The following is an 18694-nucleotide window of genomic DNA, read 5'->3' on the forward strand; positions in this document are numbered from 1 at the left end:
TCAACATATCAGGTGACAAATTCATTTAAAAAAATACAGTAGATTCAAATACTCAATTCTCCCCTCAAGCTGTACATGTCAAAGTAAAGAAACAAGTCTGTAATGAAACTGCCCCTTACAATTCTAAAGCCCCGCTTCCCTTTACCTCCGTCACATTGCCCACCTCCGACCATATCTTACCCCAAACACACCTGCTTTTAACGCTGGAAGTTGAAATGCCACTTCAACATCAACAAAATTACATTTGTAGAGCGCCTTTCACTTCGGGAGGATGTCCAAAGCGCTGGACAGACAGAGTTACGGACCTGAGCTGAGGGCAGGGAGGGGTTGGTGGGGGAAACAGGGAGATCGAAAGCACGGTCGAAGAGGAGGGTCTTGAGGTGGGTCTTGAAGCTGGTGAGGGAGGGGGCGAGACGGAAGGACTGCGGGATGCCTCCCATACTATATGAACAATTAGTATGAGGGTCCTTATCCCACATGAATTGAGTTTCCAAAGTGTGCTGTGGGTAGGCATTAGCCTTTTTCTAAGATGGATTTGAAGTTCAAAAATCATGCAAAACCCAGTACTCATCTCAAAAGTTGTTCACAAGATCAGTTTGGATGAAGAAGGCCCTTCGGCCCATATGATCTCATCCTTCCAGAATACCTGCCCTTGTAACAATATTCCATGTGTTTTTAAAACGCAAACAGTGTCCTGGTCTCAACCGCCCTTCCTGACAACCTATTTCAGTCAGTAATTACCCTTCAGGTAAAGAAACAAGACTGTAATGAAATTGCCCTTTGCAACTCTAAACCCCCCCTTCCCTCCACCTCAGTCACATTGCCCAACTTCGACTGTATCTTGCCCCGAATACACTTGCTCTTAACACTGGAAGTTGACATGCCACCTCGCATATCATACAAACAATTAGTAAGCAGGAAAAGGCAACCACTGATCTCTTCACAGCGCTATGGAGCCGGGTAACGGAGCTCTCCCTCGGTGCAACACAATGCAAACGGAATGAAACATAACCCTGATCAAATGCAGTATTTGGACAGGACAATGCCTCACTTCAAATAGAACGGGAAACAAAAAGTTAAGTCTTCTGACCTACCGGGAGTTTACAAAGCAGACAATGGCAGATGTCACACTGCTGCACCGCATACAATGGGGATTGTCAATCAGGAGGCCAGGAGAAACTCCCTTTTCCTATTTAAATGGCATTCACCTGAATTGGCCTTGGTTTAATGTCTCTCGCAAAGGATGGCACCTGCAGCTCAAGTCATGGGACTAAAACCCACATAGTTCTGACTCTTCTGAGGCAAGAGGCCTACCAAATGAGCCGGGATAATCTACTTCTGCAGACAACGACGCTAAAGATTCAATAACGCTCTGCAGCATTTAAGGCATTGGATTGACGAAAATCTCAATGCAATGCTCATACTATTAATACAAGAGATAAACTATGTTAGTGGCTGTCTCTACCAACGTTGGTGGCAGCCCTTAATATGGTCGAGACGCAGCAAAGTAGAAGTTACTATCCTCCAGTAAGGTCACCGAGACTATTTTGTGAGCAACAATACTTCAACGAAAACAAGTCAACAAAAATGATTTCTGAGATTACATTTTGGAGTTCAACATCATGTTACAATTACTGAAGTCGCGTCTGGGGAAGGTTAATTAATTAAAAATAAATCCAGAGGCAATCATGCGAACGGAATCTCGGTTCAGACAATCATGCAGTGAACCAAGCAGATTGCTGTGGGAAGCTTTGCTGTATGGGCACATCTGTCAACCGCACAGAATAATAATAATAATCCTTGCATTTGATATAGCGCTTTTCAGGAAAGAACCTCAATTGTCATCTACGGCGTGAAACCATTCAAAACTTCAACTCATGACACGGATGTCCCAAGCACCTTGGGACATCCTCCCGACGTGAAAGGCGCTTACGCAAACGACCTTGTTGTTGCTGAATGGAACAATATCCTTGAGACAGTCCCGGTTTTGTCAGATTCAGAACACAATGGGAAGGTCACCTTAATTCTAGCGATTGTAAGAACACCTGAACTTGTGCATTGTGTTGGAGGTGACTGCTCAGTGACCTCAGCCACGCATCACTGGAGAAGAGAAATATCTTGAAACCATTTGATTGTGCGGCATGTTATCCTCCAGATATGCGACACATTAGCCTCCAGGAATGTGTTGGCCTCCCCTGGCAAATTCTACTTGTTAAGCTCAGTAACTTAACAAGTGCAGTCGTCAGTAAGGTTCAGCATCGTTGAGGATTTGTTGTTCCAAGTGCCACCTAGAGGTCAGCAGATGTTGGAAAGTGCCTCCCATGTCGATAGGGGGCTTCGGGGGGGGGGGGGGGAGTGATGGGTGGGGAGTGGGGGGGGGGGGGTGTCCTTGAAATTCCAGCAGTTGTAGATAAGCTAAAAGTTCTGGATTCCGCACACGCTTTGAAGTGGACCATCGCCCTCGGGGAGGGAACGGCGGGTCGAGTTTTGAAAAAAAATACATTAGTGCAGACTTCCAGCAATGCTGGTGTTTTTTTTTAAACAAACATCATCTTAAAATTAGAGCGAGGCCATTTAGGAGTGACGCAGTTTTTCACCCAAACGGCAGTGGAAATCTGGAACTCTCTCCCTACCCCAAAAAGCCTATAAATGCTGCATCCATTCACATCTTCAAGACTGAGGTGGATAGATATTTGTTGGGTCCAGGGTACAACAACAACAACATTACATTTGTGTAGCGCCTTTCATGTCGGGAGGACGTCCCAAGGCGCTGGACAGTGACAGCATTTCAGACCCGAGCTGGGGTTGGGAGGGGAGGGGAAGGGGGTGGCCGATGGCACGGTTGAAGAGGAGGGTCTTGAGGCGGGACTTGAAGGAGGATAAGGAGGGAGTGAGGTGGAGTGATTGGGGGATGGATTTCCAGAGGTTGGGGGCAGAGTGGCTGAAGGCCACGGAGGGCTTTGTAGGTGAGGACCAGGATCTTCAACTGGATCCTCTGAAGGATAGGGAGCCGGTGGAGTCGGGCGAGAATGGGGGAGATGGGGTCACGGAGTTTGGTGCGGGAGAGGACCCGGGCTGCAGAGTTCTGGATTATCTGCAGCCTGCGGAGGGAGGAGTTGGGAAGGCCGACAAGCAGAGCGTTTGCATAGCCGTTTGCATTATCAAGGGATAAGGGGCAAAGGCGGGTAATTGGAGTTGAGGTACAGCTCAGACATGAATTTATAGAATGGCGGAACAGGCTCGGGGGGCTGAATGGCCTCCTCCTGTTTCTATGTTTCTACTCTGTTGATAATATAAAATGCTTGAAATCACCAAGTTCAGACATACCACTAATTCTCCCCAAAGATATGCAAATCAGACTAATTTGCCAATCAACACGCAAAAGCTCTAATCCGCACACAGCCGCAGGAATCAGTCTTTGCATTGCATAACTTCCTGTGGCTCCACAGTGCGAGAGGAAAACTCCAGCGATACAATTACGCCTAATTTCTACAAGATATTGTTTTTGTTGTTGCATTATATTAACTAAACCAGGAAACCTGTAAAGATACTTCAAGTCAGACCATTCCGATTTAATCTGTGAAGCCCGAGGAATACAGCAATCGTAATACTTTTCATTCACCCGTTCAAATTCTCTGGCTTCAGAGCACGATTTCAGTGCAGGTGTCCTTGCGCACAGCTTTTTGTCAATGTTCTATATATAAACTCAGAATCATTCAGCATTCCTGGGATAAATAAGAGCAGTGTCGAGCCCCTCAGTGATTCATCTGTTCAAGTCCTGGCCTCGAAAAACAACACAACCCCCAGAATCATGTCGGTGACCGGAGCAGAATCTTTCTTTTAATAAAAACAACAATCCTTGCATTTGATTCAGCTCCTTATCACGTCGTCGAGACGTCTCAAAGTGCTTCACGGAATATACTGTAAAGTGGATGGACTGCGTGTTTTGTGGGCGAAACGCGGCAGCTAATTGCGCACAGCGGCGTCTCCCACAATCAGTCGTGGATTGGCCCTGGGGTGGCTTGCGTTTCTGGCCGAGGTAAAGGACGCAAATGACTGGGGAAAGGTGGTGTCCGGCGTCTCCGCAATGTGCTCTGTGCTGACATCCGAGGCATCAAAAACCTGCCACCCAAGATGGGGTCAAGCAGAACTCTGCCTGGTCTACGAGCAGACCCACGGGGGGACTGAAGAATGGGATCAAGGATTTCGGTCACCTACACTGAGCAAGCCAAAGGCAAGGCTGTCAAAGTTCCATGAGTACGTGTGGCACGTTTGTCTGGTTTTGATCCTTCAGCACAGGCAAATGGTTTGTGTGTGTCAGCCGCCCAGTTGATTAAAATATATATTGGATGTTCTATACATTATTTTATAGATTTCAAAGTACAATTGGGAGGCCTCCTCCTTTCTTCCCAGCTGTGAGGAATTGGCCCAAGCATCATTACTGAGAAATAAGATGGTGGGTGGAGCAGCCCTGACCTCTGAAGAGTTATCAGTTTACAATGCATCTCTGCCTGACAGAACAGGACACTACCAGAAGAGAAGATCAATAGAACCATCTTTAGACCAGACAATTCTTCCTGCCTTAATCTTCCATTAGCATCTCTTCATCACCTGGAAATGAGCCATGTGCAGAGGAAGACAAAAGCTGCAATGTAAATTTAGCCACAATAATTACCGAGTTTATAGCGATCAGGTTAGAAGCCAATGCAGTCATTGCACGATTTACCAATTAGAAAAGATTTCTATTTAATTGAGGTGCATCTTTAAGCGACATTGATGTTTAACTGAACGACGCATGTTGTAAATATCTAGTCTGGCATTTAAATGTGAGCGCTGTAACTCAATACGATGCAATACTTCTGGCAGATTATGGATTGCGAAATAATCTTAGTAGGCAGAGATTAAATTTATTTTGCTGAATTGTATCGCTGCCACGAGTTAATACAGTCCTCATCCTTAGACTGCAGCTGCTTTCTGTAGGCAAACATGGCAGTCAATTTGCACCCGTATAATAATGTATAATATATCAACACTAACTGGTGATGTTGCCTCTGTACAACTGTCTTACCGAGCAACAATAAATTGCATTGTTTAGTGCCTTTTACATCAAGGCGCTGGACAGTCAAGGGTTTGCACCTGAGCTGAAGCTGGGATTCGGTAGGTGACGGTGCGTGCGTGTGTGTGTATGTTTGTGTGTGAAAGATGACCAAAGTGTGGCCAAAAAGAAGGCTTTGAGATGGACCTCGAAACAAACACAAATCTTCTGAATAGCTCATTACAATTGTTAACCAACAATATTCAAAGCGCCATCTAGAATCTCACTCCGGATCAGACTGACATAATCCAAAATCACTCACCCAACCCTCTCTGCAGCGCTGTCGGACCTGAAATTGAAACGAGAAATATTTTAAAAATATGAAGATACACAGATCTCAACTAGTTTGAACTTTCGGGTTTATATTGATGCACTGATGTTTCTGAATCATTCAAGCAATAATGACTAACGTGATTAGTAATGCTAGTGCGATCACTGGGAGAGCTGCCAACAGGGTTGGATTAAGCCCGATGGGGCCCAAGGCTATTACACAATACAAAATTACATTTACTCAGCGCTTTTCACGCCAGGAGGATGTCTCAAGACGCTGGACAGTCAGGGATTTGGACCCAAGTGGGGGTGGTGGGGGGGCGGTGGGATCAGGGAGGGTGGCTGAAGGCACGGTCGAAAAGAGTCTGGTCTTGAGACGTGCCTTGAAGGAGGCGAAGGAGTGGGACGAAGGGACTGTGGGGGCAGAGAGGCCGACCGCTGGTGGTGGGGCAGGTTGGTCCAGGGACGTACAAATATTATAGTCTTGGGGGCCCCTCTTTGCATGTTCAATTCCATCTCTTTAGTGTTTGACCACCCCCGGGCCCGCGACGATCCCAAACACTATTGTTAATTTACTTTAGTTGTTTCAGATCTGTGTGCTTTTTTAAAATGTGGTATAACAATTGTAAAGTTGAATCAAAGTCAAAACAAACAAAACAATATTCATTTCACCCCAAAATCTGGTTGTCCTAATACAATTGGTGATGTCCAAGGTAAAATCAACGAAGGGGCTTACATTAGAACAGTTGTTAAATCAGTTTCGTCCTAATTTTTAAAGCCCGAGAAACCTTCAATGACTTCATTGAAATCAAAGCAAATCACACTCGATTTTAACAATAATTTCAAAATAGTCACTCTTGGTTGATCCATAGTTGACCTGAATGGATGATTGATTAGCGCCAGGTTTGAAATGAACATTTGCCTCTAGTGTCAGTTACCGGCAGTGTCAAAAACATTCGTAAAGTGACATCTACATCGGCAAATACAAACTGCAAACTCTTTTGTCGTAAAAGCACAATATCGTCCGCAAACAGAAGAGCCACAATCTTGTCAGAAAGACCCGGATGGTGATGCCATCCAACAGGTCATTGATGAATACATCAAATAGGGTGGGTGACAATGGGCAACCTTCCCGATCAAACAATGAGCCTCCGAAGAGTGTGATACAGGTTCAGTGGCTATCCGAAGCACAACTTTAAGAGCTACTGTAATTAGTGAGATTCCTCTTGGTCTCACTAGGGTCACGTGCTGATGGATAAGAACCACAATTGCACTCTGGAACGTTGACGGAGTGCGTGCCTCACAGAGAATCCTGTTGACCGAGGACAGGAAGGAAGCTCCAAGGCAAGTTGGAAGTTTTGGCTGATATCTGTGAGATCCACACTGTTTTCCATCCCCTCTCTCTGAGCAGCTTTTAGAAACTCAGCAATATTGCCGTCGCACCTGCTGCCTTGCCATCGCAGTGGGCTGTCCACCTCCTCCCAGCGGAGTGAGTCACTAAGGCTTTCAATCTGTCCCATGCCTCCCGCCAGCTCTTCCATCCTCCATGCAGATGGATCTCTGTTGGGTCAGAAGCGAACTCCGCATAAGGCTCCCTCCAGGGTTTCCCTCATTATTGTAGAACTTGTAGAAATTGCTTGAAGGTTAAGCTTGAAGGCTTTGCTGAGGAAGGGCAGGAGGAGGCTCACATGGAGCATAAACACCGGCATAGACCAGTTGGGCCGAACGGCCTGTTTCTGTGCTGTATATTCTAATGTAACTCTGGACTTGACCAAACACCGGTACAAACCCAGAGGCCCCCTCCAGCCATGACCGACCACAGACTTCAACCAGCGCAAGAAAGATTTTGAGGTTGTTCTTGTGTGGTTGCGCTCTTTTGTGCAGCGAAGCAACCCATTGAGGCGGCTTCATTTCAGGGCGGTGAGCACTTTAAAAGACTGCCTGCAGTCCCCCTCCACCCAAAAAAAATCCTCACCAGCTCCAAACTCCGGTGCTCGCCAGGCTCCACTGTCTCCCTGTCTCATAACAGATTGATTTCAAGGTTCTCACCCTCACCTAATATTCCTTCACATCCTTGCACTGCTCTCTCTCTCTCTCTCTCTCTCTCTGATGTCTCCCTAACCCACTTCCTCTGCTCAACCCTCTTGACTCGGTCAACTCTCTCTGCACAGAATGATGCCGAGCTTTCGGTGAAGTTGAAACATGAACCGCAGGCTTTAATGTTCAGTACAACTTCAAGCACCGATTCGCAGCTTAGTTTATTTTCAAAGAATGATCCAACACAAAATGTCAGCGAGTGCAACGTGACTGTTTGTGTGTACAGTGGCTGTATCTAATCACACTCAATCATGTCCTGTCCTATCTCTAGTGACTATAAAACATCCTCTCTTTTTAACAATTTATTTCCTTTATGAAGATGGCATTTTTTTGGTCGCATACCTAGGCAATCAGATTACAGTAGGAAAAAGACACTACATTATTTTTGCTAAATATTCTCTTTTGCTGAAAGCACAATGCAATGTCCAGTTTCACAGACTCCAACATCTCTGCTCTATGCCTTAATGACAATCTTTCCTGTGTGAGCCTGGACTTGGTGTATCAATAAATATAAATTTGATTAACCGGTGATATTGCACTGAATCATTCCAGGCATCACAGATTTAAAAACATAATAACTAACTCAATCCACGACTGCTGTGCGCAATTGGCTGCCGCGTTTCCCCCACAAAACATATAGTCAATTCACCTTACAGTATATTCTGTGAAGTGCTTCGAAACGTCTGAAAGACGTAATAAGGCGCTATATGAAATGCGAGGATTATTATTATTATTATTATAAAAACAAAGCAAAAGCCTGATGACTTATGAAACTACACGGATCTATTTTAATAGACATACAATTTTTATTTCTTAAAACCTTTTTTAAAAAAAAACTTCCACTTCTTTCCCGGGCTGCCCAATTCCCTGCCCTCGCCTTTCTCAAAATACCTAGCAGGCACTTTGCAGTGGGCAATGAGTGACACAGTGACTCATCTGTGGAGGCGTTGTGAAAGGACTGCTTCCCGAGGGAAGCATGTTAATAAAAAATGTTTTATTTCAGCTCAGCACTGAAGCTGGGAGGGGATGAACTCACCATCCTCCACTCCATCTTTCTGGGTCACTTCCTAAAATAAGCAGCAGAATAGGTAAAGCTATTCGAGACCTAAAACAAAAAAAAAACAGTCAAGACAACTGGATGCCTCAATTGTTTTTTAAGCAAGCAATCAGGAACACACTGGAATAAGACTCACGGACTATGATTTGGGTGACTTTTCTATTAATTATCCGTTTAAAATACAGATTAGGGGGAGGGCGCAAGGAAATGCTCTCTCCTTCTCCCCAGCAGGCAGATTTGTTCAGTTATTATCTCTCTCTCTCTCTCTCTCTCTCTCTAAGGCCGCTGGCATTTTCGTAAGTAAATTCTGAATCATCTGCTGAACTGCTGCGAGTGAGTAAAGTGAAACGGTGCAGCGCGAGCCAAAACTTACTTGGATCTTCTGAAAGACAGTCGTTTTCTGAGAGAAGAGACACGGAAGTGACAGCCCTGCTTTACAGCTGACGTGCAAGAAGTTGGCTCCGACTTTTCACTCTCTGTTTGAACCATCATCAATCAACACTAACCTCCAAGCTGCTGAAACGAACCCGGCAGGCTTTAAAAGGCATATTTCCTATGTAGCTATAAACGGGACGGAACGCAATGAGAAGACCATCAGATGTCCCTCGCACCTTCGGCATGGTGTCCCATCACATCCATCGGCACAGCTGCGTCGGTTTGCAAGCAGCACAGGTGTTTTTTTTTTTTCCGGGTACCCGGACTCAGGTTGCAGTTTGCAGGACGCCAGCATCCATTACTAACTGCCGGACCAGCAGGAATATACTCTTTCAATCATCCCAGTCATACCTGACCTCAGAACTAAATTAAAACGTTCCTGCTCCAATTATTCTACAATGCAACGCTGATGAGCTAGATAAGGACAGGCAGGAAGCCATTTCGTCCTGCAGAATTAAAGCTAAGGTGAGTCTTGAGTGCAGTTTCCTGCTGGGCCCATTGTGCGGGAGCTGTTTTTTTGTTCTATTAACAGCAAGCAGCCTGCAATGCTCTTTCAGAGGCTAAGCCAACTGTCACGTGCTTTGTGTAGTTAGCTCAAAGAATCAGAGGTTCCTCTTAACGATTTACTGCTGTTTCCATTCATTAAAGCGAGGCAATTTTTTTCTTCAACAAGAATTTAAAAATAAAACCACTGGAGGCCAATCCCTTGGGAAAGCATTCATTGCGGCTCTGATTCATGAACTTTGAACACACAAATTATCCAAAGATTATCCAAAGACCTTGGACTGTTTTGAACACAGACACAAAACAAATTGATTGTTGTTGTGTGTTGGGTGGTGGTGGTGGTGGGGAGGGGGGGAAAAGAGAAAGGAAGAGGTAGGAGAAGAAAATTCTTTTAATTTCATAATGGGAATCATCCAGTCTTTCCAAATAGAAGCTGAAATGTCTCTTTTGAAAGAGAAAGAGAGAAGGTGGAGAGAGATAAACAGGCCGAGAAAGAGCGTAGAGGGCACAGAGAGGTAGGTAGGGAGGGAGAGAGAGGGCAATATGAGAGACGGAGGGCAATGAGAAGGGCACAGATAGAGGGGGAGGTGGGGGGGCACAAAGAGAGGGAGAGAGAGGGGACGGACAATGAGAGGGAAAAGGTGGTGAGGGAGAAACAGAGGGAGATGAGAGAGAGGGAGATGAGAGAGAGGGAGCGAGGGTGATGAGAGAGAGAAAGAGGGCAGCACAGAGAGAGGGGGGAACAGCACGGGGGTGCTGGGGGGCGGGGGGGTGCGGGGGGGGGAGAAGGGAGACAGAGGGGAAGCACGCTGAGATGTCTCGATGACGCGATAGAGGCACAATATCAAATGCAAAGATTATTGCTGCAACTTCTGGAATGAAATAAGTTTATACGGTTCCATTGCTCAGTGTTAGCACCGTGTGAGGAACTGAGCAGTCTGCCGAAGCTTGCAATGGTTTTACAGCACCACCATCTTGTGGCCCAATAGGGTAATCTGTGTTACCCAACCACAAAGTTCAGGCACACTATAAGCAAATTATAATTTATGACAGTACCGTACCATTTTATAAGTGGGTGTCAAACTGGACCTATAACAAATACTGCAGCTCTCTACCCCTCCATCTCACCCCTGTCTAGTAATAATAATAATAATAATAATAAATTCTTGCCTTAAATCCCACCTAAACGTCCAGCGCCTCGGGACGTCCTCCCGACGTGAAAGGCGCCATACAAATGTAATCTTCTTGTTGTTGTTGTACTTCTTTAACTGTGTCTTTCCCCTTCTCCTCCGTTCGTCATCAGAGATCATCCCTACCAAGTAGTGAGCATAGTGTTCCAGGAAATTCTTAAAGTACCCTCTGCATTTCCATTCTTACCCTGTTATTCCGACAAGCTTTTCTACATTGCTTAAGAGTCATTTCTATCTCAATTTCCCTACCCACAATCTGGAGTCTATCACGGCTGCCTTACACAGGTTATAATTTCCTCACTTTTATGGAGGAAAAAAAGAGTTGTATTCGCTTCTCCGATATCCCTCCTCATCACTGTGAGAGTCTTTTAACAAACAGCCGCTTATCCCTCCCCAACTCTCTCTCCCCCCCCCACCACCCCCATCGCTCCTAAAGATTCTAAATCTATTTAGTTTGCCTTCTCCCAGCTGTAGCCAGGTTTCCGTGAGGGCAATTTCTCTTCCACACCTCCGGAGTAATCAATGCTTGAAGATGTCCCATTTTACTTTTATCCTTTCGCCCATCAGTAAATATATCAAACAAGTCCAGCTTTTCTGCTCTACCCCCAACTCTAAGTTGACTCTACGCAATGTCCTTAAACGGACCTTCATTTCCTCAAACCACCGAATCCGTTTCAGTTCTGAATCCCGCAACATTGAATAAACGCGGCGCGTTTTTTAGTGTTCGATTTTCGACTAATCGTAGAAAAGGAGTTACATATAATTCATAATATTATCAATTTGAAAATACTGCAGGTTTCAACGAGGGAAGCGAGCAAAGTCATAAAACCACACGTGATTTTCCCACATGATTGTCTCCAGCGAGTCACAATAAATACTAAATCTGGTAACATTCACAAAACACTCTCGTAGAGAGGATTATTTTTATTTCAGTCCCATATTATCCATCTCTGGATCTTAGCAAGATGATGATCTGGTATTTGACACAGGTTTCATGAGGCGGCTGCAAAATCTTTGGGAATCACAACAGCAACACATTTATATAGTGCCCTTCAAACCGGACGGTTTCTCGGCAATATCACCTTTTCTTTTCTATTTTTTTCAAAAATAAACAAACGCACAAACAGAAGAGACACTTTGCCATATTGTCTGCTGTACAGATTTACGTAACATTGATGTACCATCACTCCTCAGATCGCAGAGCTATTTTCCATTTTTTTTCTACACCAACATTCCTCAACTCACCTGAACAACAGAATATAACCGGAGTGTTTGGGGATATTAGAAACCGTTAGAGGATCAGTACGTACCTTTCCTCTCGTACGTTCGGAGTCAGGAATCGTGAAGAGTCATCTTCGTGAACGCTTTGTGGGCTATTCTGTTGACTACTGAAGATTTAAAAAAAAATCATTAGTAGATCTATGAAGCTAAAGGAATAGCTTAAAAATAATTTTTAATTTAATTAAAATTTACTAGTTCTGCACTTCCATCTCCTCCAATCCCCTTTTTACCATCATTACTCTCAATACGCACAAATACTCGCTTAACATGGAGAAATCACATACAATGCAATTGACATCAGCGCAGTGCCTTTCACACTGACTGGGAGGATGTCTCAAAAGAGCCTTGAAAAACGAAGGGAGGGAATGTGTCAGAGGGAGACTCGGAATGTCTAAAAGCCCATCAGTCGAAGGTGGGATGGATAGAGCGAGGGATATGAAGCAGTCCAGTGTCTGCTGAGCGAAGAGAGTGACCAGTAAGCGAGTCCATGGAGGAATTGCAAGGCGAGAGCGAGGATCTTGAACCGCCGGGGGTGGGGAGCCAGCGCAGTGCGGCTGAGCGAGGACGGGATGATAGGCTCGCAGAGCTTGGTGCGAGAAGGGGCAACAGGCTGCAGAGTTCTGGACAATAATAATCATCATCTTTGACACAGCATTTGTTGAGACATCTCAAAGCGCTTCACAGAATATATATCGTCACTGGTGTATTTTGTGGATGAAACGCGGCAGCCAATTGCGCACAGAGGTGTCCCACAAACAGTCGTGGACTGAAGTGACCGCATTTCAGTCACAAGTGCAGTTATTACACTTTACAGTATGTCACGCGGTGCACTTGGAGACATCCTTCCAGGTGAAAGGCATTGAGTGAAATGGAAGGACATTTATTATTGTTCCTGATTAAATCAAATCAGAAGGGCTGGTAAACTAACTGGCAATGCAGAAGAATACAGGAGGTCAGAGACAAGTTAACAAAGCGGGTAAATTGGTGGATCCTGGAATTCAATGCAAAGGAATATGCCGTATTGAGTTTTGGGAGGACAATGAATGTACACAAACCCTACTTGGTATATAAGTGACGAGGCCCCAGCAATTTAAATATACAGGTCTTAAAAAAGAGATCTGATTACTCGCATTCACAAATCACATTTTAGGCTCCAAAATCTATTAGAAATAGAACAGCACCACGTTCAAATTTACAAATAATACAATGCCTCCGTATACGCATTCAGATTTCGACATTTAAAATTGAAGAATGTCAGTATATCATCATTTAGCGAAAGTAAATTTCATGACTTGTAAGAATAAACCTCCCACGTGAATTACTCAACTAAATTGTCCTTTCCACATTATAACTTATAACACATTTTAGAGCGATGATCTTCTTCCAAACCACTGTTATTTTCTTTGAAGGGTAACTTCATGGAACAAAACGCAAATCACATCATCACATCTTCAAACCCTTCTCAACAACAATAATAATCCTTGCATTTGGTATAACGTCTTATCACGTCAGAACAACATCTCAAAGTGTTGACTGTGAAATGGAGTGTCTGTGTATTCGCAAGCAATCGGACAGTATGATAATAATAATAATAATCCTTGCATTAGATACAGCGCTTTTCATGTCTTCTCGACGTCTCAAAGCCCTTCACAGAATAGACAGTAAAGTGAATTGACCGTATATTTGTGGGCGAAACGCGGCAGCCAATTGCGCACAGCAGCGTCCCACAGCCAGTCGTGGATTGAAAATGACCAATTTATTATGATTGCCTTTTGGTTTTGGAGGGATTATTACTGGAGGGATAACACGCAGCAGTGTTCCCACAAACAGCCATGAAACGAACGACCAATTTTATTTGGGGGATTTGTGGACCAGGACCACCGGGAGAAACTCCCTTCTCTTTTCAAATGCTCCCATGCGATCTTTAAGACAGGCAGACAGGACTTTGATTTAACGTCCAAGCCAAAGGATCGCTCAAAAACAATTTGAGCGAAGCTACCACATCCTGCAAGAGAGTAACCAGGTTGCACGGTTTGAAGGCTCTTCGAAGAGATGAAACAAATCATGAGATAAGTGCAACACCTTTCCAGATTCCAAGGTCCCGCTCGCAATTCAGAAACAAACGTATATAAAACAAGATTTGTATGAAAATACATTTCTGCTCGTTACCTTGTACTAGAAGGCATTTCTAAACGAGGCCAAAACACACAGTGACGTGCGATCCTCTCCGAATACAAATTCATACGTCCAAAGACAAAATACGAAAAGCAGTGATAGATTGTGTTGAAATAACTATTCACAATGTCGTTCGTTACCTGGACTTAGAAACACCAAACATGGCTTAATCAAGCTGCCTATTCTGTAGCAGTTTCCAGCACAATCAGCCGGTGCTATAATAGATGACAGCATAACTGGAGCAGGTTAGGCATTAAACCCATAAGCTGCGTACTCATTAACTCAAGTCCAATAGTTACAATACCTCACTAGAATTTATGTTAACCACGTGGGCCTTAAAATTCTAGCACAATTGGCCTCGGTTATACCACCAGCCGTATACTTAGCTGGATATGCTCATAGACTGCAGAGGGGGAAGAGAGAAATGAGGATGTAAAAAGAGGATTTTTTTCGTTTGTTTTTCAAACGCTTTGTCATATTACTCTGCTCTCCGCTCTCCCTCCCAACTCCCCCACTGAGCCCTGAAGGTGACGACTTATTTATTGCAGCTTCTCCATGCTCTGCAATTAGCAACTCATCCCCAGCCTGCCCTTGCCTCTATAACATAGTGGAACAAAATCGTCATAATAATAATAATAATAATCCTTGCGTTTGCTATAGCTCCTTATCACGTCTTCCAGATACGTCTCAAAGCGCTTCACAGAATATGCTGTAAAGTGAATTGACCGTATATTGTGGGCGAAATATATATATTTGTCATCTGCCAGGTTCACTCCCTCCTCTCACAACATTGCCTCAATCCAGTGTTGACGCTTCCCTTGGTTAAAGTTACCAACAAAGTTCTTTCAATCAACCTACCAGTGCTCCCGTTGCCTCCTCCTAACACGACCGTTAAAGTGGTTCAGACGAAGATCTTTCAGCTCAGTTGATCTCTTCATTCCAGAATACCATCCTATTATCTTTCCATTCATTTTCTTCATTTTGGGTCTTCCAATGTGACGTTATCCATAGACATAGGTTCCACATCCACACGTGGATATGTACATAGTGACACAAAACTCTCTCTCCCCCCCACCACCCTCAACCCTCTCTCTCTCTCACACACACACACACACACATTCTGTCTCTCTCGAGCGCTCTCTCTCACACACATTCTCTCGATCTCTTTTCTACTGAGTTTTATATACTATGGAGAAGATAGCTGAGGCACGACTGTATATACACACATACACACACAGCTCTCTTCTCCCTGATTGTTTGTCTAATTTACCTAGTCCCTTATTTCTCTGTATCCTTGTTGGATGAGACATTAAACCAAGGACCCATCTGCCTGTTGAAGTGGATGTTAAAGATCGGGCAGCGCTATTCAAAAAGAGGAGCGAGTTTCTCTCTCCTGGTGTCCTGCCCAACAAACTCCCAAATAGAGTTTGGTCATTCGTTTTATGGTTGTTTGTGGGCGAGTGCTACCCACAACTGGCTGCTGTGTTTCGCCACAAAATACACAGCAAATCCCGTTTACGGTTTATCCTAAGAAGCATTTTTTAGACGTCTCAACGAAGTGATGCTCCATCAAATTCAAAGATTATTATAATAATTATTATTGTTATTATTATCTTAGCTGCTGCCATTTCATTCCCTGCACCATCCATTATCCCTTTATTTCTTTTGTTAGTCTTCTTTGAGAAAATTGAGGCTAAGTATTTGCTCAGTATTTCAGCTATTACTTTATTATCTCTACGAGATTACCCTGTGCACCCGTTTGAGCTCCTATCCCTATCTTTGCGGTTCTATTACTAATATATTACTTATTACTTGTTACTAATTTAAATGGCAAATGCATTTCAATGTAGAACAGTGTGAAGCAGCGTGTTTTGGTAGAAGGAATAAGGAAGTCACACACATCCTGGAAAATAAAAACCGAAATGGGGTAGAGGAGCAAAGGGACCAAGGGGTACACATGCACAATTCACTAAAAGTGGCATCGCAGGTTAATAAGCCATAAAAAAAAGGCAAACCAGGCATTAGGGAAAGGCTGGAAAGGAAAGGCTGAACGTGTTTGGACTCTTCTCTTGAAAAGAGGAGGGTAAGGGGTGACCTGATTGAGGTCTTTAAAATGATGAAAGGTTTTGATAGGGTCGACATAGGGAAGATGTTTCCACTGGTGGGGTAGACCGAAACCAGGGGCCATCAATATAAAATAGTCACAAATAGATCAAATAGGGAAGTTAGAAGAAATTTCTTCTCACAGAGAGCAGTGGGAATGTGGAACATGCTGCCACAGGGAGTTGTTGAGTCAAATAGCATGGATGTATTTAAGGGGAAGCTCGAGAGGTACATGAGGGAGAAAGGAATAGAAGGTTATGCTTGAAGGCTTAGTTGAGGAAGGGCAGGAGAAAGCTCATGTGGAGCGTAAACACCGGCATAGACCAGTCGGGCCGAATGGTGTATTTCTGTGCTGTATATTCTGATGTATTCTATATCTATAGAACACCTTACTATCAACTTTTATGGTTCTTGATATTTTATTCTCATGCTATTCCAACAGCCGTTTTAATCTCTTTCCTAAGACTGTCGTGTTCACTCTTGTTTTCTTCTCTGTTATGTATTTTTACTTTGGTAGGTATGTACTTCACCTGTACCTTACCCAAGTCAATTTGAAATATTTCCCGCTGCTGATCTACCATCTTGATACCTACCTAGCCTCCCTCTTCTCTTGGACCTTCAGCCATTTTTTCAACAAAAAGCTTTTACTGCTTAGGGACGCGCTTGGCGTTGAGCACCTTGACCAAGGAGTGTCCTCGTCACTTGATGGGGTGACTTCAATGGACGGAGGCCGCAGGAATTCTTTCGCTGTGGAGTCCTGAACAAAGCTCTTGGCCAGCAGGTCATTCTCACTCCGAACCTTCTTCCAGCGTCTCATTTTGAAACGTTTCCTGCGATGTGTTGGCGTAGAGGATACCGAGTAGGCCCCGGTGCCAGAGGCGATGGGTGGAGCAGGAAGCTGCAGCATATCTGTCATCTCTTTAGGTTGCCCCCCTTACAGGGCAAGAAACGCCCAGCGATTACTAACCAGCGCTAGTTTCCATATATTGTAGCTGCTCAGCAAAAATCACACAACGGGAAAACAAAACACTGTCACAGCAGAGCGTCACAAATCATCAAGCTAGATTGCGGATGTACGTCAAGCTCCTGGAGAATGTGTGAGGATTTGTATGAGGATTCTCTCTATCCGCAGTCCAAGAATTTTGAAGCTTGGTCTTTCCCAGCTGTTCTCGCGCTGTTGGAAATATGAACACAGCAACTTCTCAGTGTCTTTTAGTTTCCAAAGGAGGTAAATGGTCAGCAGCATGCAGTGAGCGAGCAGGCTGGAGAGCTTGGTTTTATTTAAAGAAAACTTCAAACTGTACGCTAAACAAAAAGTTAAGAACCTACTAAATACCCACCCAAAACACTCTCGCTCTCACACAGCTAGAGTGACCCTGCCTATCTGACGGCAGCAATCTGACAGGTGAGGAGACACCCTGCCAATAGGAGAGCTGCAGCGCGGACTGGCTATGTGGAAAATCTGGGAAATTTCCTGATTATCCTCTTGAATGGTCCCCGTGAATGATTAACCCCCGGTTCGGAAGTTCTACTGTATCTGAGCCTCAACGTTTTTAAACACTCGGAGATTGAATGCCAATCGGGAACCCTCCCCCTGCAAATCGCCACTCCCACCTTACCCCCCCCCCCACCCCCGCCCGCCCGCCTGTTTTACCTGACAATCCTGAGCCCTTTCGGGGAGCCAGTCCATCACTGGCTGTGACATTGGGGGTTAACGTGGAAGATAAAAGGCAAATCGCGATTGTAGGACGTGCGATATGGTGACGTGTTGGTTGCAATCCATGTTCGATAGGAGCACGGTTGCATGACCAGCAGGGCGGAAACTTTCAACCTCTCTAGAGTTGGGGTGTCAAGACAAACGGTGGGGTGTTATTTGGCAGCCCGTCTATTTTAGTTTCTCAGATCGCACTGCAAAAAAAACTGCAACTCGTTCGCGTTGCTCTGCAGAGTGCTCACCTCCAATTAGCCGGTGGACCTGTTGTCCAGCCACATCGCCTGGTCTTTCTTAAAGGTGTGCGACCCTGTAGCTGAGTTTTACACAGCCCCCTCAAAGAATATTTTCACCTGCTTACCTATGCAACGATCTGACTTGTGCAGTAGGTATGAATGATTGCTGCTGACTGAGCCCAAAACACATGCTGGCTTGATTTTGCAGTACTGTTGATTCATTATTTTTAAATTAAGGAACCTGTCTGGTGACTCCTTCCAGTAACTGGATGTACGTTCTGGTTGTAGAGCCTTGTGACTTGGGGGGAATCTCACTTCGAAAATAGAGCGAGTTGGAATGGGCTTCTTGTGAGTTGCCGTCACGGGCTACTGGCTTTCTTATTTTTTTCTAATTTGGTAATTCGATAAAAGTACGTGACTGTCAGTACCCCTCTTAATACTTTCAAGCTAATCACTGTTTAGCATCTGTAAGAAACTCACTTCCCAGTAACAACATGGCAGCAAAAGTGAAACTAGTAATTTTGTGTGTGTGTGGGGGGG

The 18694-nt window shown here is 44.5% G+C and overlaps 1 protein-coding gene across 2 annotated transcripts in view; it reads right to left on the minus strand.

Annotated features, from left to right (window-relative positions):
* gramd1ba (GRAM domain containing 1Ba) overlaps positions 1–17253 on the minus strand; it is an 81803-nt gene extending 64550 nt beyond the window's left edge. For both annotated transcript variants that reach the window (XM_007896061.2, XM_007896060.2), the window contains exons 1-3: positions 16801–17253; positions 11959–12036; positions 5358–5384 (exon numbers count right to left, since the gene is read on the minus strand). In XM_007896061.2, coding sequence (XP_007894252.2) covers positions 5358–5384; positions 11959–12036; positions 16801–17123 — 428 coding nt within the window. In that variant the 5' untranslated portion in view covers positions 17124–17253. The remainder of the gene's footprint in view (positions 1–5357; positions 5385–11958; positions 12037–16800) is intronic.
* Between the last annotated feature and the right edge of the window lie 1441 nt (positions 17254–18694).

Source organism: Callorhinchus milii, unplaced genomic scaffold (genome assembly GCF_018977255.1).
Source record: "Callorhinchus milii isolate IMCB2004 unplaced genomic scaffold, IMCB_Cmil_1.0 Scaffold25, whole genome shotgun sequence".
Classification (NCBI taxonomy): domain Eukaryota; kingdom Metazoa; phylum Chordata; class Chondrichthyes; order Chimaeriformes; family Callorhinchidae; genus Callorhinchus; species Callorhinchus milii.